General features: G+C 49.1%; 6 protein-coding genes across 6 annotated transcripts; 3 read left to right on the top strand and 3 right to left on the bottom strand.

Annotated features, from left to right (window-relative positions):
* Positions 1 to 6,860: 6,860 nt before the first annotated feature.
* On the top strand, positions 6,861 to 7,883 carry EI90DRAFT_3091412 (uncharacterized protein). Its single transcript, XM_039062384.1, has 3 exons — positions 6,861 to 7,013; positions 7,072 to 7,705; positions 7,757 to 7,883. The coding sequence occupies exon 2, from the start codon at positions 7,122 to 7,124 to the stop codon at positions 7,653 to 7,655; it is 534 nt and encodes a 177-aa protein (XP_038908394.1). The 5' UTR covers positions 6,861 to 7,013; positions 7,072 to 7,121; the 3' UTR covers positions 7,656 to 7,705; positions 7,757 to 7,883.
* Positions 7,884 to 11,504: 3,621 nt separating this feature from the next.
* On the bottom strand, positions 11,505 to 12,300 carry EI90DRAFT_3091419 (uncharacterized protein; the record flags this gene model as incomplete). The annotated part of the gene is made up of 4 exons (XM_039062385.1): positions 12,204 to 12,300; positions 11,742 to 11,863; positions 11,634 to 11,679; positions 11,505 to 11,560 (listed from the first exon to the last, which is right to left on the bottom strand). Coding segments are annotated over exons 1-3 (202 nt in total), but the record flags the coding sequence as incomplete, so codon positions are not given.
* Positions 12,301 to 16,196: 3,896 nt separating this feature from the next.
* On the bottom strand, positions 16,197 to 16,881 carry EI90DRAFT_3091434 (uncharacterized protein; the record flags this gene model as incomplete). The annotated part of the gene is made up of 1 exon (XM_039062386.1): positions 16,197 to 16,881. Exon 1 carries the CDS (start codon positions 16,811 to 16,813, stop codon positions 16,199 to 16,201), a length of 615 nt encoding a protein of 204 aa, XP_038908396.1. The 5' UTR covers positions 16,814 to 16,881.
* Positions 16,882 to 17,031: 150 nt separating this feature from the next.
* EI90DRAFT_542139 (uncharacterized protein) lies at positions 17,032 to 17,628 on the bottom strand. Its single transcript, XM_039067769.1, has 2 exons — positions 17,460 to 17,628; positions 17,032 to 17,218 (listed from the first exon to the last, which is right to left on the bottom strand). Exons 1-2 carry the CDS (start codon positions 17,496 to 17,498, stop codon positions 17,066 to 17,068), a joined length of 192 nt encoding a protein of 63 aa, XP_038908397.1. The 5' UTR covers positions 17,499 to 17,628; the 3' UTR covers positions 17,032 to 17,065.
* A 19-nt stretch (positions 17,629 to 17,647) lies between these two features.
* Positions 17,648 to 18,627, top strand: EI90DRAFT_3091440 (uncharacterized protein). Its single transcript, XM_039062387.1, has 3 exons — positions 17,648 to 17,810; positions 17,918 to 18,307; positions 18,365 to 18,627. The coding sequence occupies exons 2-3, from the start codon at positions 18,092 to 18,094 to the stop codon at positions 18,404 to 18,406; spliced, it is 258 nt and encodes an 85-aa protein (XP_038908398.1). The 5' UTR covers positions 17,648 to 17,810; positions 17,918 to 18,091; the 3' UTR covers positions 18,407 to 18,627.
* A 6,002-nt stretch (positions 18,628 to 24,629) lies between these two features.
* EI90DRAFT_3091467 (uncharacterized protein) lies at positions 24,630 to 26,390 on the top strand. The gene is made up of 6 exons (XM_039062388.1): positions 24,630 to 24,703; positions 24,781 to 24,787; positions 25,061 to 25,159; positions 25,218 to 25,287; positions 25,356 to 25,975; positions 26,031 to 26,390. Exons 3-5 carry the CDS (start codon positions 25,109 to 25,111, stop codon positions 25,958 to 25,960), a joined length of 726 nt encoding a protein of 241 aa, XP_038908399.1. The 5' UTR covers positions 24,630 to 24,703; positions 24,781 to 24,787; positions 25,061 to 25,108; the 3' UTR covers positions 25,961 to 25,975; positions 26,031 to 26,390.
* The last annotated feature ends 1,415 nt before the right edge of the window (positions 26,391 to 27,805 follow it).

The following is a 27,805-nucleotide window of genomic DNA, read 5'->3' on the forward strand; positions in this document are numbered from 1 at the left end:
CGTCTTTTCCCTGAGCTCGGACTTTCGATGTCGCTATTCCCGTTATTGGATATCTTATTAACGCATGATCCTTTTATTATGAAAATTTGGGAGGATTAAGATTAGATCCCTTCCTTTCTAATGGCCTATCAAGCTTGTCTCGGTCGTTACTGGTTAATTTTCGCGCTTGCCTTTTAGATATTGTCCTCATTTTGCAGGAGTTTTAGTCATATCTCCGTCGTTTATGGGTAGTTTCCCCTGTAATTACTCTCATTGGGTCCGTTTGGGGGACATCTACATTTCCTATTATAAATACGACTTTGAATTTTGCATTAGTTCCTGAGGAATCCTTGTTCCGTGGTACTTCCATCCTTGGCTATGCGTGCGGACGTGGGAAAGTAGTTTCCATGGAGGTTCTCTGATTGTTTTTATAGTCAAATCTTGGTCGATTGTCCTAATTCTTGTTTTAATATTTGCTATAAATTCCCCCGGGAATTCCGTCTTGTTGATGGTAAGCTTGAAGTATTTTTGCTATTTTTCTTTCTTTCGATTTATCACGTATAGTCATAATAATTCGTAAAAATTCGTAAAAATTCGTGTCCTTCAGTTTTCTTATATCTACTTGTTGTATGAGGTTTTGTGATTTATCTGGCATATTTCCATAATGGGTTTCCCTAGTGTGACCGTTATTTCTCCTACAACGCGAACAAACAAACTCCACCAGACAACATGGTCCAAGTGAAGCTACAGCACTTACCTGCTTGTGTGCTGGTTAAGCTAGACCATAAGAGCAAAAAGCGGGTAGGCGATTTAGATTATGGAGTAGTTCCAATTTTTCCAGAGGTGTCAGGGCCCGGCCTCGGACTCGGAGGCTCCCTGACCTCAACCCCCATCTAACCTGTCCTCACACTATGTGGGGCATGAGATGTATAGTAAAAGGAAAGATAATATACACTTGCCTATGCGGGGCATGAGATGAGAAGAAGGGTAAAGGTCTCATCTCCCCGCATGGTTGCTATATAAAGGAATGGGTCACATGCCCACAACTATACAGCTCCTAGAGTTGTGTAGTGTGACCCGGAGGGAACATCCAGGTGGCAGTGCCCAGTAAGTGTGGGAACGTTCTGGGCGAGTTGCTCGCCCAGAACTGTGGCTGTGACCCGTGGGAACATTCTGGGCAAGCTGCTCGCTCAGAAAGTTCCCACGCTATCCCGTGCGCGCATGTACACAACACACAAAGGCAACAACAAGGCAACAGTCAAAGAATAAAAGGGGGTAAAGTAGGTGGGGAGTCTGGGGCACCCTAAGGCAGGGTGCTGAACCCTGACAAGAGGAACGAACTTACCAGATCACAATGAAGGATGGAAAAACGAAGTCAGTGAAGCGACGACAGCTACCCATGACAGGGGTGTATGGCTTTACAGATTACCGAGCACAAGGTCAGACAATCCGACATGTAGTGATCAATCTTGCACCCCCACCAACAGGAAGATTGACGCCATTTAATGCTTATGTTGCATTATCTCGGAGCTCTGGACATGATACGATATGACTTCTGCGAGAATTCAATGAGAAGTTATTCAGACAACCAGCATGTAGCATTCTGGAGGCGGAAGATGAAAGGTTGGAGAAAGTGAGCGACGCAACATGTAGGAGGTGGGATATCGATCGATGATGCTGTTGTTGTTCACAATTTATGACAAATTACATATGTTTATTTCGGAGGATTCGGAGGAGCAGGAGCACATAGCACAAAGCACACGTGGTCCAAAGAAACCAATATCAACATGTGGGAAAGTAAAAGTTCCCACGAATTGTGTATGCGAAAGAGACCTTGCAAGCAAGGTAACATACAGATGTGTAGAAGCGGCTCAAAGTGGAGGTATACAACGTGCAGCGCTTGGATGCATATTTTAAACTAGCCCTTTGAGAAAATTTGGGCCTGAGACAATAAGAAGCATAGTGGTGTAGCGCCTGAGTTGCTAAAACCCAAGTGACATAGGTATTGAGTAGCTATATGTAGTTTTTGCAGCGGTGGGCTCCTAAGTACAGGTATGCAATGCGCGAATTTCATTATGAAAAAGTGATGGTGTAGCGCCAAGTATGTCCGCCACAGGGCCGGAGTCATTAAAAATACAACTGACTTATGCATAGCTGAGTAGCGGTGAGCTCAATGTCTAGGCCTCCTGAGCAAATTTACGGACTAGTGATCACTTTGTTCCGAATTTTCACCACTGCGGCTGGCAAAAGCATGCACATCATACTATTCGCTTCATTGAACACATGGATCTGAAGCTGTACAGAGCAATTTGGGGTGTAAAAGCACCTATGATTATATCAAAAACAGCAAAAGGGATTTATCACATGTCTAATCAGTCTGGATTGGGACACTGGGTCAGTGGCAAATGCGACTGAACCGAAAAATGGTATCCAGGAGGTGATGGGGGTGGAGGTGGGATGCGCGAAAACTGGGTTGACCAAAGTGAAGCAGGGGTAAGCAGCCCTAGTTAGGAAGTAGGTGGTTCACAGCAGCGGGTAAACTCACAAGAATGCGCGCTAGGAGTAGCGAAGACGTAAAGTAACTGTGCGGAGACCAGGTTTAGTGGGAGCGGAAAATGGTTGAAGGTAGATAAGATGAATGTGTCTTCTGTTACTTGCCATCGATGAATGGCCCACAAGAGACTTTATGTAGTCACGTGCGTTTCAGTGAGTCTATGTCCCTGACAATGTCTTTTAGTCACCCCCTTTCTGTTTGATTGCTCCTTTTTCCCCTATCCCATAGGCACTGTTTGGGCGCCATGTTGGTTTGTTGAACATGTGATGCACCCAGGCAGTGGCATACAGAATTTAGAGATCGACAAGTCCGAGTATAGAAAGCCATTTGGATTCGGGGACGTGTGAGCCTCGACAGCTATCCTGGTAAAGTTGATGCACATTTATCACAACCCACAGTGGGAAGTAAATTGCAGTAAAAAACGTCGGGAAACCCGGGTGAGAATCACGGTGTTTTACGGTGGAACATCCCGGTATTATGCCTGAGGTTCCAGGTAAAATACTCGGAATACATGCACCGTTTAAAACCTGGATTCCCCTTAGTAAAACTTGCCGAATACCGGGGTTCCCCAAACACGATCCGCTGAGGATTTACCTGTGGCCGCAAGGTATTGTACCAAGGGTTTTCCAGGTGTTGCGACATGTTACTCTCCACGTAATTTACAATGGAATACCTATGTTTTTTACCGTGTGCGCAGCAGTATTGTACTTAGATTAACCACGGTATCATACTAGGCTTTTCCTTGGTTTCTTACTTTGGACATCATTGTATTCAGCGTGATAAGAACATATTGTATTTACTTATGCCAATACAGGAAGGCTATACAGCATGGTGCAAGCGGAGAAAGTGTGCAAACGGGATGAATATTTTAAGTGATGGATGACATGACACACCGTGATTCCGAGCAACACACCCAACAAGTGAAGGTCCGAGAAGCGAAAAGTACCTGTACGACAAGAAGCATGAGACAAGGCCGTGGTATTGCAGCAGAATGGACACCGTAGTACCCCAGGGGCTTGTCAGAACCGTGTGAAGGTTCACCGAGGGTAGCCGTAGGTGACCGAGCGTTGCCCGCTAGTGGTAAAGGCGTCCTACACCCGACCGAGCTTTAGCGAGGGATAAACCCCACCGATCTCGAGGCCAAGGCTACTTAGGCAAGTGAGCCGGGATTTCGGCTTCAACGACTCTAGGAGGAGCGTTGCACCTTGTTCTCAACGCGGTCCCGATACTTAGAAGTTCGGAGGTCTCTGTCAGGGCACACCCGCCTGACCCGGCCCCACCCGGCCCCACTTCACCCGGTACCCCGCCACCCAGTCTTCCCCTACCTCCTCCCCCCTTCTTCTTTCTTTCTTTCTCCATTCCACTCTCTCTTTACTTATCTCACCTTCTCTTTATTTTCTCTTTATTCTACACGGACGACCTTTCCTTGTATCAATGTACCATTGACCCACCTGCAGCGCGCTCACGACACGCCCAGCCCGGGCGCCTTGGGCGACCCCCGCTATGTCCAGCTCGCGCGTTCACAGCAGACGCCCTCGGGATCCCCCACGGGGACACCCGGGTGACTATGGCTGTATGCGAGGATGACGTGGCACCCATCATGTGACCTAAGCCGCATGTATATAAACATACCTGAAGTGGGAACCGAAGAAGTAGCCTTCTTCTCACCCTTTTCCACTTCAGTCTAAGTGGCCAGGGACTGCCTCCTGAGCCGGGCCCGCCAGTACGCACGCCTGCTCCACACCCTGCGAGGCTTCTAGTGTCGGGCGTCTCACCTGGGCCTCCTCTACCCCGGACGCGTCCCTGACAGTCTCACGGGGACAGAGGTAAGCTTTAGGGGGTAATTCTAGTTGATTTCGAACTACAGTACAAGCATTAGTTACAAGCCATATATAAGCACTAAGGAACTGAATAGGGAATAAGTCGCCAGATCTCGTGGAGATTGCGGGCGGAGAAAAGAAGCAGGAAAACAAACAAAGAGCACGTGTTCAAGACAGCGAAGGTCAAGTGTGACCTTCGCCGCGAGATAACAAGGTGCGGCAAAACATGGAACAACGGGTCGTGGCGCTCTGCGCCGCTAGGTCGTTCAACGACAAAGAGGAAAGGTGTTGTGGAGAGGTAGCAGGAAGTGGTTAGACAGCGACGGGCGGCGAGCGGAGTGTGCAGGGAGTGTTCGGGCGTGGGAGAAGGTCAGGGAGGAGGTCGTCTGGCCCCGGGGAACGCCGGGTCGTGACAGGGCTTTGCCACTGATCAGTACATGAACAAGGAGCGCACATACCTATCTATCGATCGCACGACAATCCACCACCCGATGGGGATAATTCTGGTGGCCTATCTCTCAGGTAAACCTAAAGCATAATCTAGTGCATGTGGCAGCTCGTGGAGTGTAGCTGATCGCAAAGTGAAAGAGAGTGGGTGACAGCGGAAGCGACTCGAGTGAGTGAAAACACGCATTTTAGAGTCTGGCCATATGTACACGCCTTCTCACATAGGGTGTCACTCATCTCCCCGTTCGATGGGCCTTGCAGACGTGTGTAGTGTATGGTGCAGTAGGAAGCGCTGCTGAAAGAAAAGCAAAGTCCTAAGTCTCCACTCGGGACAAACAAAAATAAACAATACAAAATGAAAGCCGCCAAGATGTTTGGCCGCACCAAACAACCCCCTCCCGGGCCTGATAGGCCCCATAAACACCCCCCTGCGGTTGTCATATATGCACTTGAAGGGATAGAATCTCCCTACCTGGTTGTGCCGTCCATTAGAGCGCCGAGCGTTTAAATTGTCGATCTTAATGCTGCCATCAGGAGATTGAACATGGAGCATCCAGCCATTATTGATCGCAGTATTATTTAGTGATTAAAGCATGTATGTTACAATAATGCCATCTTCGTACTTGATTGCGGTGTATCATTATCCATACTCAACACAAAACCATGGTTTCCCTGAGTAAAACACCGATGGTGTGGAATCTGGGCACAACAACCCAGGTTTTTTGCCAACCAGGTTTTTTCCATGGGGCAAAATGCCATAGGTAAAATACCGTGATCTAGAAAAAAACCTGGGCTGCACGGTGTTATTTACCGCGATTTACTTCCCACTGTGAACCCTTGGCCTTTTGCTAAATTTAGTGGAATGAGCACGTGTGCAGAAGATATTCGCAGATTCCCACGGACTGTGGACACGAAAGTGGCCCGGGAAGTACATTGGATTTCAGAGCTTGCTTCTCAAGCCCGCGCCTGGTTTATTCCATCATTCTTAACGACTCTGAGGCATATGTTCCTCCACCCCGCGCTTCACCGGTCATGCTCATCATGCTTTTACATTGTTTTATCTGTCGACTCAGAGGAAAGGTGCGTCCTTCTGGAATAAGTATATAACAACCCACCGAAAATCCTTTCAAACTTGAACCTCCTTCGGGCGTGTCCTCGTGAGGAGTGCAAAATGTCTTCAGTCGATCTAACGGTTGCGACGCCTACATGACTTCTCACCTTGCAGTGCAGAACATCGTGTCTATGACATTTTCTTCTACCTAAAACTTTGCTCATTTCGGTTTTTTTAGGGATGCGTTAAGTCGCCAGATTCCCAATCCTGTGAATCTTGTCGCAGGATGCGGATTGAATGCCTTGCCTGCTCCATGACAATTTCCAGTGAGGTCTTCCGTCTATTGGGTTGATACTAAACCTAATAACCCCCCTTAGTAGAACGGACAAAAGCCATGTGCACAACTACGTAAATGAGGAAATATATTTTAAAACCAACTAGAGATACATGTCGTGAATATTATATTTATCATAAATAAATGATCAAGGTGTGGTAATCTGAATTGCTCGACTCTGAATCTGAACTACGGTATGAGCAACCCAACCCAACCGAACTCATTTTGAAAAAAATAGACACATACCCAATACACAGCCACCAACCCCAACCCAACTTCCCGACCCAATGCCCAACCCCGACCCAAATGCCCAACCCCGACCCAAATGCCCAACCCCCAACCCAAATGCCCAACTCCCAACCCAAATGCCCAACCCCCGACCCAATTCCCAACCCACCAACCCAATTAGGCCCAACCCCCACCCAGTGCCCCGGGGGAGTAAGAAAGAAAGAAAAAAAAAGGGCACAAACAGCCGTGAATCGAACTGGCACCCAACCCAGCCAAGAATGAAGGCAAATCATGAATTAGCCATTAGGCCGAGACACCGCTAATGCTATTCCTGGACTTAATTTGTAAATATGCTTCTAGTAACATATGGAAAATCTGGAATCAGATTTGCGGAACTAATTTTATGATTTTCGAGAAATTTTTCAGCGCACGTGCCTGTGCATGTGACTTTTATCCGTTCTACTAAGGGGGGTTGTTAGGTTTACTTTGGGTTGATAGACTCTCTGGATAAAGTGAAAATTTCACAGAAATCGGCTAGGGCTTGGCAGGAGTGTTTGGGTGAGGCTAAAAGGCTGGCTGAGCCTGGGCGTGCATGGATTGGTATGTAGGAAGCCTCTCCAAAAACATCGTTCTCATACTTCTCTATTTCTGTATGTAGCTCATCTTCCACAGACTCGCAGGTTTCTTCTGGACCTACACTCGATTTCGATGGGTCAAAGCGCAGCCGATGAAGAAACCCCTACACACCCCATCGCCACCCCGCTGATGGCAACTCCACTTCATGCGCCTCATATCCCAAAGATCCAAGCGCCCACTGGCTTGCCCGATGGTTCTATCACAGCCTTTCTAGCGAGCTACATTGGCACCACGTCAGCTGTTAATCGGCCTCCCTACGCGTTTCCCGTGGCGGTATCCGTGCATGGTGGCACCCTCGACGGAGAATCGCTGAATCTCCGAATCCAAACCTCATTTCCCGTTCAAGGTTTAGGAGCAGGGTCCTCTTCCATTGACCCTACCCTGTCCGACATGATGCCGCCCTTCTTCCATCATGCTGAGCAGCAACTTTCCGAGCCTTCCAGAGCTGGTCCCTTTCACATCGTCAATCCGGCACCGATTGTTGCTGCGCTCAAAACTCCTGATCATTCACAGGATAGGTGGTCGGAGACAAACTCAAATGAGGATGTTGACTGCTGGCTTCGAGGCCTGGCTCAGAAGCTAGGATACTGCCTTGTCCCTCTCTGAGTCGACGTGGGCAGCGGTGGTTCTTCTAGATTAGGAGATATACGGTACGTGTAAGTTTATTCTTCACCCTCGATCTACCCAAGATGCTCAGAATTACTCAGTTTGCTCCGTGGTGTGTGCGTGACTGCATATCACTATTGATCTTCCGACCCGTATTTTCTTTCTAATATAATTCATGTTACCTGATCCCAAGATTCACCGCTTCTCTTCCCGGAGTAAATGTAATTTAGATAGTGGAAGAATGTGGCAGCCGAATGATCGAATAGCTGTTCCGAGGTCCGGGAGGCATCTGAGTTATATTAGGTTATAGACAACTCTCTTCTGAGAAGCAGTTTAAGGAGGCTTCTATCGGGTGTAGTCGGCTCATCCCCCACCCTTGTAGGCGGAATGAGCCGCTCCCTTGTGGGAGGGATAGGAGCCCGAGCTGGGCCGATTATCGTATGTAGCTTGTCGCAAAGACCATTATACATAACATGCAAAAGAATTGCAATGTATAATTGAAGAGAGTTCTAGAGCTGTTGCCAGTATGTATATGGCTAGCTACCATTCTTCGGCAATTAGTTGCGAGCTGCCTAATTTGCCAGTGGAAGCATGATGTCGAAGCTGTGAGGAGAGGAAGAAGCAGATAGGAGGTAGTAATAGCAGATGCACGAAGTGGCATGTGGAACACCGGAGCAAATAGCCAGATCGCCATGATGTAAATTCTATGAGTTCCCTGCATGAGCGCTTGATTACGTCAAGAATAAAAATAACAGCAATCGGAGATTTAAGATAATAACTGAATTTAAATATCGGCTGCTGTGCCGTAATTTGTTACCCCACGGTCTCATTATGTATGACGTGGCAGTTACAACTTACAGTAATACAGCGCGCGTACACGAGGGGGATCATCCATTGGGTTCCTCTGGTTTTGTGTCGTCAGGGAGAAAAATATCGGTGCATTCATCGAACCAATATCCGCACTCTTCCAAGAGACTTCGACTTCTTCAAAAGTCTTGTGACTCAGTTACTCTGTAACTGCGGAGTCACTGTAATCACTAACCTGTCCCCCCGAGACCATAGTCGGCCACGTCATCATCCTCACGACGCTATGACCACGGCTCATCCTCAAAAACCATCTTCCTGATGGAAACAGGATGTCCGAACAAATCACAGCTGAGAAGCTGAAGAAACTTGTGTCGATGGCAGAAGCAGATCTCTGCAACGGGTTGTCAACGCTGAACTGCAGCGCCAGTTCTCAGCGCCTCTGACTGAACCCAACTCAGACTCTCAGCCACTGCGTTCTGCTCTAGCCATGGTTAACGCGTAGTCCACGTCTTCATCGCGCAACCCACCATCACCAACACAGAAGCCCCGCCACACCGCACATATGCGATGTCATGCTAGCTCAGAAAACCACTGGTAACCCTGTCCTCACTGAGAGCTTCCTACCAATGCCGGCCATAACGGACCCCCCACCTTGGAATGGTTCTAAACTGTGACACCTTGGGGACATGTTTGTCCAATCGCTTCGCTATTCACACGCACATGCCCCTCCGAGTTGTATTCCTGAACAGGACTACGTTTGGGGGCGGAGGTTGTCCCCGTACACCTGCTCGCCCGCTGAGCAAGTGACCATTGCGTCATCCTCGAGAGTACGTATACAAGCGACAATCTGAATTTTCAAGTGGAAGGAACCTTATCTCTCTGCATGCCATGTTGCGGGCGCACGGATTTAGAGGCACCAGGCGATATCCGAACCTCTGGGTCAGGCCTCGGAGCCAATAGACAACATCCTCATTCAACTTCGTGTTCATCATTCGCCCGTCCGGTAGACTTACAATGCTCGGTGCTGGGTCGAGCGCAAAAGAGGCCCCAAGTCTTGAAGATCCAGCAAGCTATCACGGAACAGTGGAATGCGTCCAACAACATAATGTTTGAATTCTCGAAGTTACTAGGAACCGTGCGGCAGCACCGCAAGACCGGAGTTGTGGTTGGTACATAGTCAAATGTGTATTGAAATCCTCAGGGACACACCGTTGTGTAGAGCCGGTGATCTCTTTCTCATTGTCTCGTTGACGTATGCTCTGCGTAATTTGTTTCTACCACATCTCGTGTCACTTGATCCCAAACCGTTCATCTGGCCTGGGAACGTTCAACGTTCCCTATGAATGTTGGTGGCACACAGGCTCCACTCTCATACCGCGACAAATACCGGGTGACAGATTCTGCAATGGGACATCTGCATGAGCGAGCTGTACAATGTTCTCTGGAAATCATTTATCCTCCAATTGGAAGCAGGGGTGCCAGGAATCTCGCTTGAGGCGTTGACAATAGGCAAGTACAGGAATCTGCCCCACTTGCCTCAGCGTGCTCTCGATGCCATGCCACGCACTTTGGCCCTATCGCCGTGTGCTCTTACCCTCGAGTAACCATCAGATTCGCATTCATCTGACTGGGACGTGGCCAACATTGTTTTGTACCTGACCAATTCAGGTATCCACGCGCCCGCGCCAGTCAGACCCTTGCCGTTAATCGAGCGCAGTCTCTTATTAGCACGTCGATACCCTACATTCATTCAATTGCACGGTCCTGGCACCTTTACCGACCATATTTGCATGACATGCCGTTGACCCCCCATGCCAGTGCGACACATACCACACCGATTACCAGCTTAGCCCCATTGATATATTTATCCACTCTCGTGCATGTTGCCTGCCCGCAATGCGCAGTCCTTACCTGGATGACTTGGATAGAAATCGGATAGTATTGCTTACTGTCCAAATGACCCAAGTGGCTGACCGCTGCGACTTGGAAAGCGTCGATTCATTAGCCACCTGCTGCCATGACTGCATTGCGTCCATTTAGCCGATTGATATATTTACATTAATCAACGAATGCGAGCAGTCAGGAATGACATGAGTATTCATTATTCTTCCTCAGTAAAAGCTGCATCAGGAACAGTGCTGCGGTACAATGGGTGATCGACCGCCTTGAGATCAAGTATGTAATGAATTACATAGATTAGGGAACACAAACACGAGTTATGACGGGACACGAGATCACAAATATTTGTGTACAACAACTCGAAGATTCAACCTGGCGTGGAATATCCAAACACTGAAGCCGCTAATGACACAAGCAAGGACGCATACAGAATCGGCTGATCCACATCAATAATTTATGGCCACTAGATCATGCAGTGGAAAGAAAGACACCTGCACGCAAAATAAGAATCATGAAGTAAAACTGCTATACGAGGGCACCACGGGCGGATATGGCTGCGCCGCGAGGAACAAGGTAGTAACCCATACTCCAAGCTAGTCCTCTAAGCCAGTCCACAGCATACTCACCCACATTCGCTCCATTACACAGAGTTTCGGCGCGAGTTTCATGTGAAAGGCCCGTATTTACATGTGGGTAAGGCGCTGTCGAAGGTCCAGCACCTCCAGAGCTGACAGCGTCATGCGAGTTGTCCGGCATCGGAAGACTCCAATCCTCGCCGTCGGTTACCGTCTCGTTGAGGGTCATTGGCTGAAAGGCAGGCGCCAAGTTATAGAAGATAGACCCATTAACGGGGAGGCTTGTTTCAGGATTGGGAAAATAAGGGACGGAACCAACATGCAAGAGGGCCGCTTCGTCATTGGTTCCGACATATCCAGATGAACCCAAGGCAGAATATGGAGCCTCATTAATGGCCGGCACGTTTCCAAGAGCGTCTAATGGCGGAACTACGGTGGACACCCTGTAGGCTGAACTAGTATCCACTCCGTTCTCCCATTCATGAGTTCTGTTTGGCAGGACAGCCGCTGGGGGAAAGATAGTGTTCGTTGTGAAGATTATCGGGTCAGCTACAGACTGAGTTGCTGTATCCCGGAGGCTCGATTGTAGATATGAAAGAAACTGCCGCGTCTTGGGGAGCAGTGCTATCGAAAGAAAAGAACCGGAATGAGTTTTCCATGGGCGATAACAGACAGGAAATAGGGACCCATTACGTACCTATCTCAGCACGGCCAGGGTCGCCGGAAGCCAAAGCCTTGGCCTCCTCCAGACACTCCCTAGCCTCGGTCGATTTCTATAGGGATGATTTCAGCCTCCGTCCATCACAGACTACAATTGCGAAAACTCACTCTAACCGCATTGGGAACCTTTATTAAACAAGACATGCACTCAACACGCAAGTGTTGACATGCGGTGCAGAGTAAGTGATTCGGGAGCTGGACACATCTCTGGAAGTTGTTAAGCCAAGGAACTCTTATCCTCTTAATTTTTTGGATGGATGCGATAGGGAAAGCGTTAACTTCCGTGAGAGTGTAATGGCACTGACAACCTGTCGGAGGCCCGATATGTGCCAGAAGGCCAGACATGTGTCACGGAGTTGATGGCACTGCGCTGAGTCTTATGATACAGCAGAATGTTTGGCCCAAGCAAGAATGCGCCTTTAGCGTCCCCAATCAGGCGAAGCCATCGTGTGTTACTTCAAAGTTGAGCAAGCACCGAGGCTGAGTGATGAAGGAACTGTTGTCCACGCGAAGTTGAAATGCAAAGATGCTTCATCGGAGAACCTACCTTTCCTTTCAGTCGACAGAGAAAGCAATGCGAAGGCATGAGATCGAAGTTTAGGGGAATTGGGGAACTGTGAGGCCGAGAGGATCCATCCTCCAGACCTTTTTACATGTTGCACTGGGTACGAGTCCATGCATAGTATGAGAGTTCAACCCCGGATTTTCACTTAAACGAGCAGGTGGCTTTGTATTCGCTCAATAACAAATCCCGTAAAAGGGATTATGATGCAAATTAGCTGTAATGCCCCACGATACCCGGCTCGAGGACGACTATGTATCTGTTCGGGATGGCCCGATCGTGCAACCCGCTGCAATCCCGCAAGCTCGGCGGTATTATGTAATTATGTCCCGATTTTGACACGCAATTTAAGCGAGTACATGAACAGTGTTCAAATCAATGTTAGCAGTTACCAATCGCTCTACAATAGACAAACAAGCCTTATCCACAAGCAAGAAACCCCTATAGACAAGTGCCAAAAAGGAAGGACGCTGCGTTCTCACCTCAGCGACGAGAATCGCCACAGCACCAGTCGGTAAAGCCTCCTAGTCTCCATCGCGATATCGAAGATATTGCAGCTGAGCCCCTTTTTGGTGTTGTCTTGCTACTTTACAGAATCGAGGTGGGTGCGGAGCCCCCGCTCACTTGCATGCCAAACGGCACCTGTGTGCCGAAACCCCATCCGGATCCTAGACATCGCGATCCTAAATGCCACACACTTGAAAGTCGTTCATACATGAGAGTTGAACAGTATAGTTACAAGGTCACTTGCTCAAATGATTGCATACCTTTACATGGCTTTCGTTAGATACAGATACTAATAACTATCCCTTGATAGACTCGGCTCCGATCGGTCGAACTCGTCAATCTTCGGTCCTGCCCACTTGACATAAAGCATGGTCATCCATTACATATACCATATCATGCGCATGTGTTAAACCTGGAGTTGTGAAGCGACACCACGATCATAGATGGGTCCATTTGAGAAGGGCAAAGCACATCGCAAGCCGGTCAACGGCCCAGACGAAAATGTACGATTTTTGACAGGAAGCTGTTCGACGAAAATTGAGTGGGGAGAGTCATTACTTGAACGTCTTATTGTCATACATGAATTGCATAATGATTGATGCCAAGCTGCTTGCGCAAGGCTCCCTTCCTGAAGTCGGCTCGTCTGTTTGGTTGTGGTACGGAATGACCAGCGCGTCGAAGTTAATTACGGAATATCCGTGGGAACTATGTATGTAGTATAGTGCGGACAATGAATTGACTCACTTCGTGTGTGCGTCGAATTGCTTGGGGTGCACAATATTCCACCGCGCTTGTCATTATGTTCTTCGGCGTTGATCATGGAACATTTACATATGGAGTCATTATTTTCTTGGGGTATGAGGAATCCTACCGCTTGGCCTTTCCAAAAATGACACTTAGTGGTCATGAAAAAAAGGCGACTGACTACGTCCGGCGGCACTTTATTGGCGATGTTCCCTGGCTGCTTCATCTTTAGGCTCGGTACACTTAGAGAGCTGCTGTGTGCAGATCCGGGCTGCTTATAAGTACGTGCACACTCCTTCCTACACCAGAGTAGAAGCCCAGTATATCAATCATAATAGATTGAAACGCTATGCTACAAGGAAGAATCAGCGCCTATGGCTGTGTTTCTCTACTGCAGTTTTCCAAACAGCAGCTATAGCTGTGACGTTGGATTGTCATAGCCCACGAGAGGGAGGTGGAACTTGGACTGTGTAAATCGGCTACAGGGAATTTGAAGATGGGGTGCCGTGCCGCCATGGCAGAAGGCCGCCAACGAGCCAGTGGTCACCTGTGCACCTAATCCAGCTTCTTGAGATGTCTAGCGGGCAAGGGACAATATATTGTAAAGGCGCACTACGAGCCTGAGCGCTGCGCGCCGACAGCGGCGCGTGCGTGCACGAATGGATCATTCGAGTCTGAGCTGATAAGGCGCTCACATATGTGGCTCAGCATATCGACGTTACTAGACTCTCATGGACTGTGTGATCGGGTACAGATTGCATCAGGGCTGAGCAATTTGAATGCCGCGCGTCAGCACCTATTATGGCTCCAAGTGTGCTTGATTGCCTAAATTAATCTAGTGAGATAACGTAACCCCGCTGAACAGTCTTACGATAAGAAGTTCAGGGTTAGGCTGCCAGGCGCGTGTCTAGTTCCCGTTTATGGGTAAAATGGTATGGGCAGTGCTTCCAAGCGAATTTTCGATGGACAGCGGACAGCGCAAGCTGGACGAGCCAACTCCAGACATCCTGTCAGCCAGGCTGAGTGCGTTTTTCTTTTCCAGGAGGTATATAACACACCATGAACTCGCGGCATCCATCGGCAAAAGTCCCCATCGATTCCACCAAGACGATGTAGCTGGTACACCAAGACCCAACCAGGGAACCAGTTTGAGAGGATGTCGAGAGTGTGAGATTCGGAATGGTAAGCAAACGCCCCATCACAACCTCAAGAAAGAGGTTGCGGCAGTGTCAAAGAGGGTACAAATCGGATATGAGGACAAAAATGAGGACGCACCGCCACTAAGGGTTCCAATTCAAAGGCAAGAGATGTGAAGCGAGCGGAGGTTAAGAGGAGCCCAGAAGACGTGAGTGTAAAGCGAATGGGCCCCGGGTATAAGAGAGATACATGTCCGCCGCTGAATAGTTACGAAACGGAAACAACCCAACAAAGCAGAGCACAGAAAAATAGACCTGACAGAAATATTGTTGGCCGGACACCGCTGATCTAATTGGTATTAAGCGCCATGAGCGCTCATTTATTATGTCGTGATACTTGTTGTTAAAATTGCAGTACTTCGTCTATTCGTTAGAAGATGCACCGCTGTATTGATAGAGGATGAGAGGCACGCTTTGAAGGGGTAGAAGTGGCTAAGGAGGAAGTGGCGACGCATAGGGCAAAGGAGCAAGGGGCATATAAGTTGGGTGGCGGGCGCCTTGAACGGATGCGCTCCTTCAACGCTTGGCTGCGGGCCTGGACATGATGTTGGATGGCGTTCGATTAGTTGAGGGTGCTGAGCCAGGGTATCCGGACAGTGTTCTTACACCGAAGGAGACACATCCCAAGGGGAGAGGGGAGCCTGAGCCTGAGCCTGAGTATGCTTGTCGTATCATCCCTAAATGTGTCCTCCGTATCGCCCAGCAGCTTCACGTGAGCATCCTGAACACCAAATATGTTGATAGTTTTGTTCCCATTTACCAGGGTCTGACCCACCACTTCCCACCGACCTAGGGGGCCTCGCGGAACACGCCGGGTGTATCGAGTTCTACATCGTTAGCTTAAGAATATCCTCGCCTGCGAAGGGAATATGGTCTTATCGGCCTATTGGCGGTAAGCGGGATCCGCGGGGTCTGCATCGCATCAGCAGCTGAGCAGCTTGGGGTGGGGCTGGGTTCTGGTTTACCTTGCAAGTACTAGCAAGGCTCTAGTAGCGCACTCGCGAAAAGTCCTAGCTCTCCGATTGCACCAACGTGTGCAGGTTCGGGGTTATCCGATGGACTGCAGAAGAATCGAGGTGAGTAATAGTTTGCCAACAAGCGGAGCCTAGGATGTCCTCTAGAGGTGGACACCCACGGTCAGAACAAGGTTTCAAATAAACTAATGCGGGGCCGATTTGGTCAACACACACCATCCGGCGGAAAAAGCCGAACAAGAATCGAAAGCATAGAAGCACATTTACTTGGTTCACTACTTGAATCATATTCGGTCCACTCAAGAACAACCGCCTTTGGAGATCAGGGACAGTGCGATGCTAGCCAATATGCCTCCCGATCGCCTTGAGACCAAGTAAAAAATCGGATGACTAACTAACACAAGCACGAAAGCCAAAAATGCGTGAGATTAGATTGGACGTAGCGTAGAATATCCAAACACTGAAGCCATTAACTTTGATAACACAGGATAGAATCGGCTGGCTTACAGCAATAATTCATCGTCACTAGATCATGCAGAAAATAGAAAGACACTTACGCTCAAACCACCAAATGGAACTCCGATGCAAGATTGCCACCATCGGAGATGCAGGCTCCCCGAGGGATGAGGCAATATCCCATATCCCAAGCCAGATCTCTAAGCAAACTCACAGCACCTCCGTCCCAATTTGTACCATTTCCCGAGATTCCATCGCGAGTTTCATGCGAAGCGACATTGAAGTGTGGATAGAGGGTAATAGGTCCCGCATCTCCATAGTCAACGGCGCTATGTGAGCTGTCTGGCACCGTAGGATTCCAATTCTCGCTGTAGGATACCACTTCATGGTCGGGAGCCGCTGAATGGAAGGCGGGCGCTAAGTTAGGGAAAATGGTCCTGCCAATGGAGAAGCTTGTCCCAGAAGTGGGAATATGGGCGGGATATGGGGTGCCCACATGCAGCAGGAGTGCCCCTTCAACAGTTCTGACAGATCCAGATGATCCCAGCATAGAGGGTGGGGCCGCAGGAGGCGCCTCATTAATACCTGGCACGCCTCCGAGATCGTTTGTTGGCGGAACTTCAACGGACATCTCGTAAGCTAAAATAGCATCCACTTGATTTCCCCGTCCGTGGGTTGTATTTGGCAGGTCAGCCGCGGGGGGAATGATAGTGGCCATTGCCGGGATTTTCGGGTCAGCTTCAGGCTGAGTTGCTGCATCTCGGAGGCTCGATTGCTCCAATTGCAAATATGAAAGAAATTGTCGTGTCTTGGGAAGGAGTGCTATCGAACGAAGAGATGAACAATGTATGCACACAATGACAACACAACAGAAAATGAGGACCCGTCACATACCGGTCTCAACACGCCGAGGATCGCTGGAAGCTAAGATCCTGATCTCCTCCAGACACTCCCGAGCTCTGGTCGATGTCTATAGGGATGTTATCCCTTCGTTCATCATACTGCCACGATGGCAAAAACGCACTCTGATCACATTGGGAATCTTCATTGTGCAAGGCATACACTCAATGTGCATGCGTTGACATGCATCACAGGAGTCAAGGTTTGGGTCTTGGACACATCCCTGGAGAGTTTTCAAGCAAAATTAGGCAGGGCTCTAGTAAACGGAGGCAGAAAGCAGGCATAACAATTTGGCCAAGCGGAATATGCCTTGAGCGCCTTCCAAGCCGAGCATCCTCAATCAAGTGAAGCTGTCGGGTGTTCCTTGAGGTGGGTAAGCATCGAGGGATGAAGAGGGGACCGGTGTACGGGTTAAGATGGAATGTAGAGAATTTATTCGCGCCATGCTACATCGAAGAGCCCACCTTTCGTCTCAGTCGACAGACAAAACACCGTGAAGGCATGGAATCAAAATGGTTGGGAAAATAAGGAGGAGTACAAGGCCAAAGGGACCCATCTCTCAATTAAGTCTATATATCTCCGGAGGATGGTGCAAGACGAAATGATGGTCATTGACAGCTTGAAACAGATCACCTGACATTTCAAATTCCTGGTCAGACCCTCCATCATCATTTCTCAACTGATCCCCTCGTTGTCAGACAACTCTATGAGACGTATGGCATTTCTGGGCCGCCAAGTTTTTTCCACATTGTCTGTGGCTTGATGTTAGAATTCAATGGCTATTAGGGTGGCGGATCGGCCACCATGGGTTTAAGGTACGCTCCTTCCAGTGCCCGGAACCTCTGATACTTCAATTGTGATCCGCACGCGTGCGCCAACTTTAAACTTCACTACCTGCTACACTGATACTGTTGAAGTTCAGTACGGCGATTGGAGACGCTCTTGTGCTACTCGATCGCCGGAGAAGCTCTCGCAAACCGAAGCACGACCAATTCGCAGAACCCTTACTTTGATTTAGGAGTCACCCATAGCTCGGTGACGTGTGAAAAGTTGGATCATTCACGAATCAGCATCTCAATCCCGTACCACTGGCGCGATGTTTACCTCTGCCAATCCTACTTCTCCCCCTAACCCGCAAGCGCTATCCCTTTTTGCTCCCCGCTTAATGTCCATGGGCTTCTTTTCAGGCCACATCATGACTCCACCGAAGTTCGGGATAAAACCTAGCTTAGTCCGTTCTCGGATTGGGCGTTCACACGCAGGGTGGGAGAGCCAAAGAAGAGGCGACTGCGTTGTCCATATAGCCTCCACAGTCAGTCTTTCCCCTTTTCCGAACTCGCAATGACCTAACAGTGTGGCTGTCCATTAGAGGAACTATGGTCAAAGTTCGCCATTCATATCTCATTTCTGATCGACCACACGCGAACAAGGATTGGACGCGTTCATGGTGGCATGTACATCAACTCTCAAACTTTGAATGTTTCCGAACGACTCGAAGTTTTATTTCCATTCATGTTCCGCGGTATTCCTCTAATATGACCGCCCCGCTGTATTGGATCTAAGGCCGTCTTTGCAGTCACTACCCAATGAAAACTGTGTACATGTCGGGGTACCACCCGTACTCCTTTACTAACTGTGCCTTCGGTCTGCTGTGCGATATCGGACGACACGCGGCGGATAACGATTCGCGCTGCTCTGAACAGTGTTTATGGGTGATCTTTGGCCCGCACTAATGTCATCATTGAGTCGTGCAGAGAAACAGAAGGCACTTGACCTCAAAACCCTCAAACGAATGCCCCTATACAAGAGTACCACCATCGGGAGGGGCCGCTCTGCCAGTATCCCATACTCCAAGCTAGACTTCTAAGGCAACTCACAGCATCCTCGCTCCAACTCGCAGTGGCAATTCCCGGGGCCTCACCAGAGTGAAGAGGTACCTGATTGCGAACGGAGCGCAGTAGATGGTCCCGCAAGCTCATAGTTACCAGTATTGAGCGAGATGTTTGGCGTCAGAAAATCCCAATTTTCGCCGCAGGATGCCCTCCCTTGGACGGAAGTGGAGCTATGGGAAATAGACTCACTAGGGGAAGAGCTAGCTACAGGATTGAGAATGTGAAAGGGATAAGGGACTGAACCGAAATCCAAGAGGAATGATTGATCGATGTTTCCGACGCATTCGTATATGGCAGAAGGTGGGTAGAAGGCTGCAGGATCATTAGTAACTGGCACGTTTCCGGGTTCGTTTGACAGTGGAACTGTGATGGAGGATCCCTCGTTGGCTGAAATAGTCCCCGCTTGGTTGCGAAACGTAGGCAGGTTCCCAGCCTCTAGGGGATTCTTACGTCAGCCACGGGCTGACCCGTTGTATCCCCAAGGATCGATCGCAGATATGAAAGGAACTCTCGCGTTTTGGGGAGCAATGCTATTGAACAAGGAGGAATGGATAGATTGTAGAAGGGATGACAGCATACAGAAAGAGGGACGTACCTATCTCAACACACGTGGGGTCGCCTGAAGTCAAGGCCCCGACCTCCTCCAGACACGCACTCTCGAGCTCTGGTCGATGATACGGACCTTCACTACAATGGCGAACGCGTACCTTGACCACATTTGAAATCTTTATCGGGCAGGGGATGCATTCAACATGCATGCGGTGACATGCGTCACAGGACTGGCGATCTAAGGGCCAGACACATCCCTACAAAAGTTGTGAAAATGATGTTGAGCAAGAGACTCGTTTGGACTAGTCATGGGTTGTCGGATGGAGGTTAAAGGGCAGGTGCAACAGCCCGTCCGAGGGCGCGATGCATCCTGACTGGTCTTATGATCCACAAAGTTGGTCTTCCTTCCCCATGCCAAAGTTTCGTGACAGTGCGCAAGATGTAGCTATGCAAGAATGCACGTTTAGCGCCTTTGAACTACTCGATTGAGAACCTTCGGGCGGAGGCCCAGAGCGAGCAACCACTGAAGCTGAATAAGGATACCGCAGTAACATTTATATTCCGTATCGATAATCGACTAGATTCCTCCAAGAACGAGAGGCTCAGGCAGAGGCAAATAGGGCGAGTGGCAGTAATAATTGACGAAGGTTCAAGGGAGGTCCAGGAGGAAACATCCCGTTGAAATCACAGGGTAAGGACAGAGTAAATCGTGCAAGCGGAAAATGTCGGAAGAGAGTATGTTATGATGTTCAGGGATATCAATGTTTTGAATGGTGATGGCATGGTTTTCAGCGCTATTGAGCCCCTGGTTATCAAGGCATGAGATACAGCGGCTAGTGAGAACCCTGATTGGAGAGCCACACGACTTTGAGCTAACCGCTGCGCGTCTATACATAAGGGCATTGCATTTTTGACTACGTCACTTGGGTCTAGGCGCTGCACCACTATGCTTCTTATCAAAGTTTTGTGATAAAATTTCGGCCTGAGACAATAATAAGAAGCGCATAGTGTATGCTTGGAGTCGACAAAAACCCAAGTGACGAGGCTAGGTATGGAGTGGCTGTATATATAGATGCCCAGCGGTTGGGGCTCATAAGTGCAGGTATACATCTACTTTAATGGAAACCGGTATCCTGTCCGATACGCGAATTTCGCTCCAAAAAAATGATGGTGCACCTGGTATGTCCACAGCGCCGGAGTCATTGGAAACGCAATTGACTTATGTATAGGCCCGTAGCGGTGAGCTCAAAGTCCAAATGACGCGCGGCGTTTGAGTCGGATCCTGCTTGGCAACCGTAAATACCACGTCAATGGATAAGCCCCATGAGAGAGTGATGTATAGCAGTAAACCTAACAACCCCCCTTAGTAGAACGGATAAAAGTCACATGCACAGGCACGTGCGCTGAAAAATTTCTCGAAAATCATAAAATTAGTTCCGCAAATCTGATTCCAGATTTTCCATATTTGTAATGTTACTAGAAGCATATTTACAAATTAAGTCCAGGAATAGCATTAGCGGTGTCTCGGCCTAATGGCTAATTCATGATTTGCCTTCATTCTTGGCTGGGTTGGGTGCCAGTTCGATTCACGGCTGTTTGTGCCCTTTTTTTTTCTTTCTTTCTTACTCCCCCGGGGCACTGGGCGGGGGTTGGGCCTAATTGGGTTGGTGGGTTGGGAATTGGGTCGGGGGTTGGGCATTTGGGTTGGGAGTTGGGCATTTGGGTTGGGAGTTGGGCATTTGGGTTGGGGGTTGGGCATTTGGGTCGGGGTTGGGCATTGGGTCGGGAAGTTGGGTTGGGGTTGGTGGCTGTGTATTGGGTATGTGTCTATTTTTTTCAAAATGAGTTCGGTTGGGTTGGGTTGCTCATACCGTAGTTCAGATTCAGAGTCGAGCAATTCAGATTACCACACCTTGATCATTTATTTATGATAAATATAATATTCACGACATGTATCTCTAGTTGGTTTTAAAATATATTTCCTCATTTACGTAGTTGTGCACGTGGCTTTTGTCCGTTCTACTAAGGGGGGTTATTAGGTTTAGTATGTATAGCTAAGTGGTTGCTTCACTTTGTTCCGAAATTTTTCCCACGGCGGGTGCACACCATAGTACATACTACTCATTCGCTGTGTCAGCATATTTACTCCCGTGGGTACGAATAATGCGCAAACAGTTTTGCCCTTCCCCCACCAAAAGCATACACACATCCCCCAACTATGTTCCCCGCTCCACCACTACTACAGAGTATTCGGCAGAACCCCCCAGAAACCCCCCCGGAAACCCCAAAGGACCCGACCCCCCAATCCCAGCAACCTGGCAATGTGGTAGCGTTCACGGACGGATCCTGTCCCCAAAATGGCGACACAAACGCGAATGCCGGCTTCGGTGTATGGTACGGCCCAGACGACCCCCGAAACACTAGCAAAAGAGTAAACCCACGCTACCCGCAATCCAATAACACAGCTGAAATACTTGCTATACACCATGCCGCCACCTCCACGCCCCTATCATCAAACCTCCACATCAAATCCGACTCGAAGTGGTGTATCAACACCCTCTGCGACAACCTTGAATCCCACGAAGACTCGGACTATGCCTACATAAAAAACCAGTGCATCATCAAACTGGCCGTAAGCGCCCTAAGATCCAGACTCACCCCAACCTCATTTGAATGGCTAAAGGGCCACGCAGGGATCCACGGAAACGAAGAAGCGGACAACCTGGCCGCAACAGGTGTCCTCCTAGACCCGGATCCTCTCCCACCCGTTATGCCCCACCTCCCCCACATACCGAGCGGAGCCCGCCTATATGCCCTGAACCAAGCTACAGCGACGAGACTAATCCGCAGGACCAGGTTAGCTAAGAAACTTGAAGTAAGAACAACAACGACCAACAATATCGCTAAGATCCAGTCAGCCCTGGAGAACCTGGGCAATGCCTCCCCCTCACAAGAGAAAATTTGGGATTGCATGGGGAAAACCCGCAGAGAAATCTCTCCTGAGATCCGAAACTTCCTTTGGAAGCTAACCCACGGCTGCCTCAAGATCGGCGAGTACTGGAAGAAAATCCCAGGCTTCGAACACCGGGGAGAGTGCAACCAATGCCAACAAACTGAAACAATGACTCACATTCTATTTGAGTGCCCCCTCAACCATAGCGAATGGGTGTGGTCAACTGCCAAGAAAATGTGCCACCGAAGGAAAATTGCATGGCCCCCAACGTTAGACACTTCACACGTGATGGCCGCCCCGATCACTAAGATAATGAACAGTAAAGGTAACCTAAGTAAAGGAGAAACCAGACTGTACCAAATAGTAATCCCCGAGTGCGCGTGGCAAATCTGGAAGGCCAGATGCCGGAGAGTCATTGACCCCGACCACCCGTGAACCACTCTGAGCGAAATCAGAAATGCCCTCCGAGCTGGCCTCAACGACAAACTCCAACAAGATATCGCCCTGACAAATCGTAAGAAATACGGCCGAAAGGCCCTGCCAGCCAAGCTAGTCCTGCTCACCTGGAGCGGGAACCTCCACGATGAAAGGAAACTGCCGGACAACTGGCTTAACAGCCCCGGGGTTTTAGTGGGTATACCGGACCCCCCATGACCGGGGCCGGGAGTCCCACACCGCGCCGATAACCGGCCAGTGCGCAACGCATTTCCCCGCGGTGGCAGACCGGCAGACCACTCTATGGGATCTTATCTCCCTACACAAACCCCAAATACACGACCATGTATTGCGAAAGCTACTGGGGTTCCACCAAAAAAAAAAAAAAAAAAAAAAAAACAAAAGCATACACACAGTCCCCTCTGGGTTGACAATTAGACCAGCTTGTTTTCAGTCACGACCAAGACATGAGGTACGGTCAAAACTGTAATCAATGGTCCTAAACTAAACCTTAGTCTGGGAGAAAATCATTTACGTCTGGGCCGGACCTCGATCCAGTCCTTAAATAACAACTTTCGCGGCCTACAAGCTGCTTGTTTTTTTTTTTTTGCCCATTCTCCCAGGCTCCTCGTGTGGTTATCTTCTGTCCGATCATGAACTCAGCTTCCTCTTTCGAAGTTATTGTCCCTTGTCACGCGCTCAGACCTGACGACCCCAAAGATACCGCTTGGATTCGTGCGCTAGAATTCAAGCTGGACCCTTATCTTCTCGAACCTTCGGCTAGCGCTTCTTCCATTGCGATTAACCACTCTTGGTCTTCTGTTCTCTCCGCTTAACAAAAAAAAAACCGCACAACCTAATTTGGTTGAATGTACTCAGCTGATTGACAATAATAAGCGCTAAATCACTAGCAGGCTACCTCTTAGGAAGAGGTTTCTTTATACCCCAGCGGAGGACGACTAAAACTAGATCATCCTCATGGGTCATTCATCCAAATCGAGTGTGCGGTTTTTTTTTTTTCTGTCGCTTGCTTCAAGTATTGAACTCTGCACTGCTTGCCACATGAATCTGAAGCCGCACAGAGCGTTTACATTTAAAAACAGCAAAAAAGGATTTATTGCGCGTCTACTTGATCAGTCTGGATCGGAACGCCGGGCCGGTGGTAGATGCAACCTGGATCCTGTTCTACTTACCATTTGTCTGTTCGGTTGGGATGCGCGAAAACTGGGTTGTGAAGCAGGGCTAAGCATCCCTAGTTAGCCAGCGGGTGGATCACAACTAAACTCACAAGAATGCGCGTCAGAGACTAGGGAGCGGAAAATGGTTGAAGGCAGGTAGGGCTGTGATCTTCATCTTCAGCTACTCGCCGGCCCACAAGAGACTTTAGTTACGTGAGTCTCATGACCATCGATGTATTCTTCACTTAACAAGATCTGGCAACTCCTTCCCACCCCCTTTCTGTTCAATCCCTCCTAGTCCTTTTCCCCCGATCCCATAAGCGCCGTGTTGGTTTGTTGAACATATGATGCACCCAGGTAGTGGCCATACGGAATTTGGAGATCGACAAGTCTGAGCATAGAAAGCCGTTTGGATTTGACGTGCGAGCCTCAACAGCTAACCTGTTAAAACTGACACACATTTATGAGAGCCCTTGCCTTTTTGCTCGAAAAGAAATGGGCACGTGCGCAGACGATGTTATTAATAGCAGATTCCCACGGATTGTGGACACGAAAGCGGCCTTGGAAGTACAAGGTAACAAGGCAACAAGGAAATATCCCCTTTTCCCTCTGAAGAGATAATTTATCGTAACCCACCGGAAATAGAGTTTTAAGAGCCTACTTCTCAGGCCCGCCCCTGATTCATTCTTAAACACTCTGAGGTACTTATATCCCTCCGCTCCTACACTTCACCAGTTATACTCATCATGCCTTCACGTTGTTTCATCTGTCAACTAAGAGGAAAGGTGCGTCCCTCTGGGTTCTCCAATAAGCGAGTAACAGCCCACCACAAACTTGATCCTCCGGGTGCGTCTTCGGAGGAGTACAAAATGTCTTCGGTCGATCTAACGGTGCGACGCCTGCAAGGAGATACATGGCTTCTCAAACTTGCAGCGCAGAACATTGGGTCGATGTCATCTCCCTGTGACATGTTGTGACACATGGGCCGACATGACATTTTCTTCTACACCTATCTCCCTTGTAACGCGAAAAAAAAACTTGCTCATTTCGGTTTTTAGGGATGCATCGAGTCGACACATTCCCAATCCTGTGAATCTTGTCGCAGGATGCGGATTGAATGCCTTGCCTGCTCGATGACAATTTCCAGTGAGGTCAAGGTACGTCTTCCGTCTATTGGGTTGATAGACTCTCTTGATAAAGTGAAAAAATTCACAGACATCGGCCAGGGCTCAGGAGTGTGTGAGTGAGGCTAGAGGGCTGGCTGATCCCGGGCGTGCATGGATTGGTATGTAGGAAAGCCTCCTCAAAACAACATTCAACATCGTTCTCATGCTTCTCTATTTCTGTATGTAGCTCATCTTCCACAGACTCGCATGTTTCTTCTGGACCTACACTCGGCCCTTGAGGGTTCGACGGGTCAAAGCGCAGCCGATGAAGAAACCCCTACACATCCCATCGCCACCCCTCTGATGGCAACTCCACTTCATGCGCCTCATGTCCCAGAGATCCAAGCGCCTACTGGCTTTCCCGATGGTTCTATCACAGCCTTTCCAGCGAGCTATATTGGCACCGCGTCAGCTCTTGATCGGCCTCCCTACGCGTTTCCCGTGGCAATATCCACGCAGGGTGACACCTTCGATGGAGAATCGCCGAATCTCCGAACCCAGACCTCATTTCCCGTTCAAGGTTTAGGTTTAGGTTTAGGAGCAGGGCCCTCTTCCATTGACTCTACCCTGTCCGACGTGATGCCGCCCTTCTTCCATCATGCTGAGCAGTTTGCCGAGCCTTCCAGAGCTGGTCCCTCTCATATCGTCAATCCGGCACCGATTGTTGCTGCGCTCGAAACTCCTGATCGTCTACAGGACAGGTGGTCGGAGACGAACTCAAATGAGGTTGATGTTGACTACTGGTTTCGAGGCCTGGCTCAGAAGCTGGGATACGGCCTTGCCCCTCTCTGAGTTGACGTGGGCAGTGTAAGTTGATTCTTCGCCCTCACTCGATCTACCCAAGATGCTTAGAATTACTCAGTTTGCTCCGTGGTGTGTGCGTGACTGCGTTTCTAATACAACTCGTGTTGCCTGATCCCAAGATTTATTGCTTCTCTTCCCGGAGTCATCAGACTGAATGATCGAACGGCTGTTCCGAGGTCCGGGAGACATCTGAGTTATAAGGGGAGTAGGCAACCCTCCTCTGAGAAACAGTCTAGAAGCAGGAGGGTTCTATCAGCCTCATCTCCCACCCCAACCCTTGTAGGCGGAATGGCTCGCTTGCAGGAGGGATATAAGCCCGAGCTGGGCCGATTATCGTATGTAACTTGTCGCAAAGACCATTTTAACATGCAAAAGAATTGCAATGTATCATTGAAGAGAATTCAAGAGCTGTTGCCAGTGTGTATATGACTAGCTACCATTCTTCGGCAATCAGTTGCGAGCTGCCTTATTTGCCAGTGGAAGCATGATGTCGAAGCTTGTGAGAGGAAGAAGCAGATAGTAACAACGGATGCACAAAAGTGGGATGTGGAACACCGGAGTAAATAGCGAGATCGCCATGATGTAAATCTTGTGAGCTCCCTGCATGAGCGCTTGATTACGTCAAAAATAAAAGTAATAGAGATTTAAGATAATAACTGGATTCAAAGAAAACTATCGGTTGCACTCTCTGCATGCCATGTTGCGGGCGCACGGATTCAGAGACACGAGGCGATATCCGAACCTCTGGATCAGGCCTCGGAGCTGATAGACAACAGACTGCAGCTTGGAACTCAGCATCGCGTGGTATTTGAAGCTGGTGCTGGCGGGATATTATGGTGACTAGTGAGCGGCTCGCCCGTCAACCCCGTGCGTCGATGGGCTCAGCATTTCGAGTTGGCCAGGAAGCGAGCGTTATATATAGCTTCTATGTATATGCATATCACGAACGTACTCATGCGATCATGAGCGGCGCGCCCGCGCGCAGCCCTCACGCGGTCGCTTGAATACACCAACCTGGTCAGAAACCTCCGGAACGCGCGCTGCACTCCAACATGCCCACTCAGCGTGCGCCCACTGAAACCAACCCCAATGCATCCCTAAACTTCACAAATTTCTCGGCATTGAGTGGTTTGGTGAAGATGTCTGCGACTTGATCGGTTGTTGGTATGTACTCGATTGCCAATCTTCCATCCTCCAGCTTTTCTCTGATCCAATGGTGTCTAACCTCGATGTGTTTCGTCCGTGCATGGAATATAGGGTTTTCAGCGATCTGGATCGCTGATTGGTTGTCTACCAGGAGATAGAGTGGAGTCTGGATAGGGATGCCAACATCGCCATAGAGATGTTGGAGGAAGACCGCTTCCTTTCCAGCGTGAGTCATTGCCATATACTCTGCTTCTGTGCTTGACAGAGCAATTGTAGGCTGCTTTTTCGAGGCCCAAGATATGGCAGTGCCACAGAAGATATAGCAATAGCCAGACAGGGAGTGCCGGGTGCTTGGATCTCTGGCCCAGTCTGCATCCGAGTATCCCACCGGGTCTTCGAATTTACTACCATCATACCGGAGCGCGAGGTCTCGGGTTCCGTTGAGATAGCGGTAGACCCTTTTCATTGCAGTAAGGTGGTCTTCTCCAGGAGCTATAGCATGTTGGGCTAATAGACCGACGGCAAAGCAGATGTCCGGGCGTGTACTAATGGCGGCATACATGAGCGACATCTGAGTGTTAACTTCGGGTGAATCAAGCTTAGGTAACTTGAGGTTTGCAGCCATTGGAGTTGCATAGTGTCACGTATTCTGTAGGTCAAATCGTTCTAATATCCGTGTCACATATT

Source organism: Cantharellus anzutake (genome assembly GCF_015039405.1).
Source record: "Cantharellus anzutake strain C23 chromosome Unknown EI90scaffold_161, whole genome shotgun sequence".
Lineage (NCBI taxonomy): Eukaryota > Fungi > Basidiomycota > Agaricomycetes > Cantharellales > Hydnaceae > Cantharellus > Cantharellus anzutake.

Bases quoted from the DNA above. Each gene is read 5' to 3' on its own strand.
- EI90DRAFT_3091412 (XM_039062384.1), top strand. From the start codon at position 7,122: ATGGGTCAAAGCGCAGCCGATGAAGAAACCCCTACACACCCCATCGCC.
- EI90DRAFT_542139 (XM_039067769.1), bottom strand. From the start codon at position 17,498: ATGCCTTCACGGTGTTTTGTCTGTCGACTGAGACGAAAG. The intron at 17,219-17,459 runs GTGGGCTCTTCG...AAAACTCTCCAG, and splicing joins TCTGTCGACTGAGACGAAAG to GGATGTGTCCAAGACCCAAA.
- EI90DRAFT_3091440 (XM_039062387.1), top strand. From the start codon at position 18,092: ATGTTTACCTCTGCCAATCCTACTTCTCCCCCTAACCCGCAAGCGCTA. The intron at 18,308-18,364 runs GTCAGTCTTTCC...GCTGTCCATTAG, and splicing joins TTGTCCATATAGCCTCCACA to AGGAACTATGGTCAAAGTTC.
- EI90DRAFT_3091467 (XM_039062388.1), top strand. From the start codon at position 25,109: ATGCGGATTGAATGCCTTGCCTGCTCGATGACAATTTCCAGTGAGGTC. The intron at 25,160-25,217 runs GTACGTCTTCCG...AAAAATTCACAG, and splicing joins CAATTTCCAGTGAGGTCAAG to ACATCGGCCAGGGCTCAGGA. The intron at 25,288-25,355 runs GTATGTAGGAAA...TTCTGTATGTAG, and splicing joins TCCCGGGCGTGCATGGATTG to CTCATCTTCCACAGACTCGC.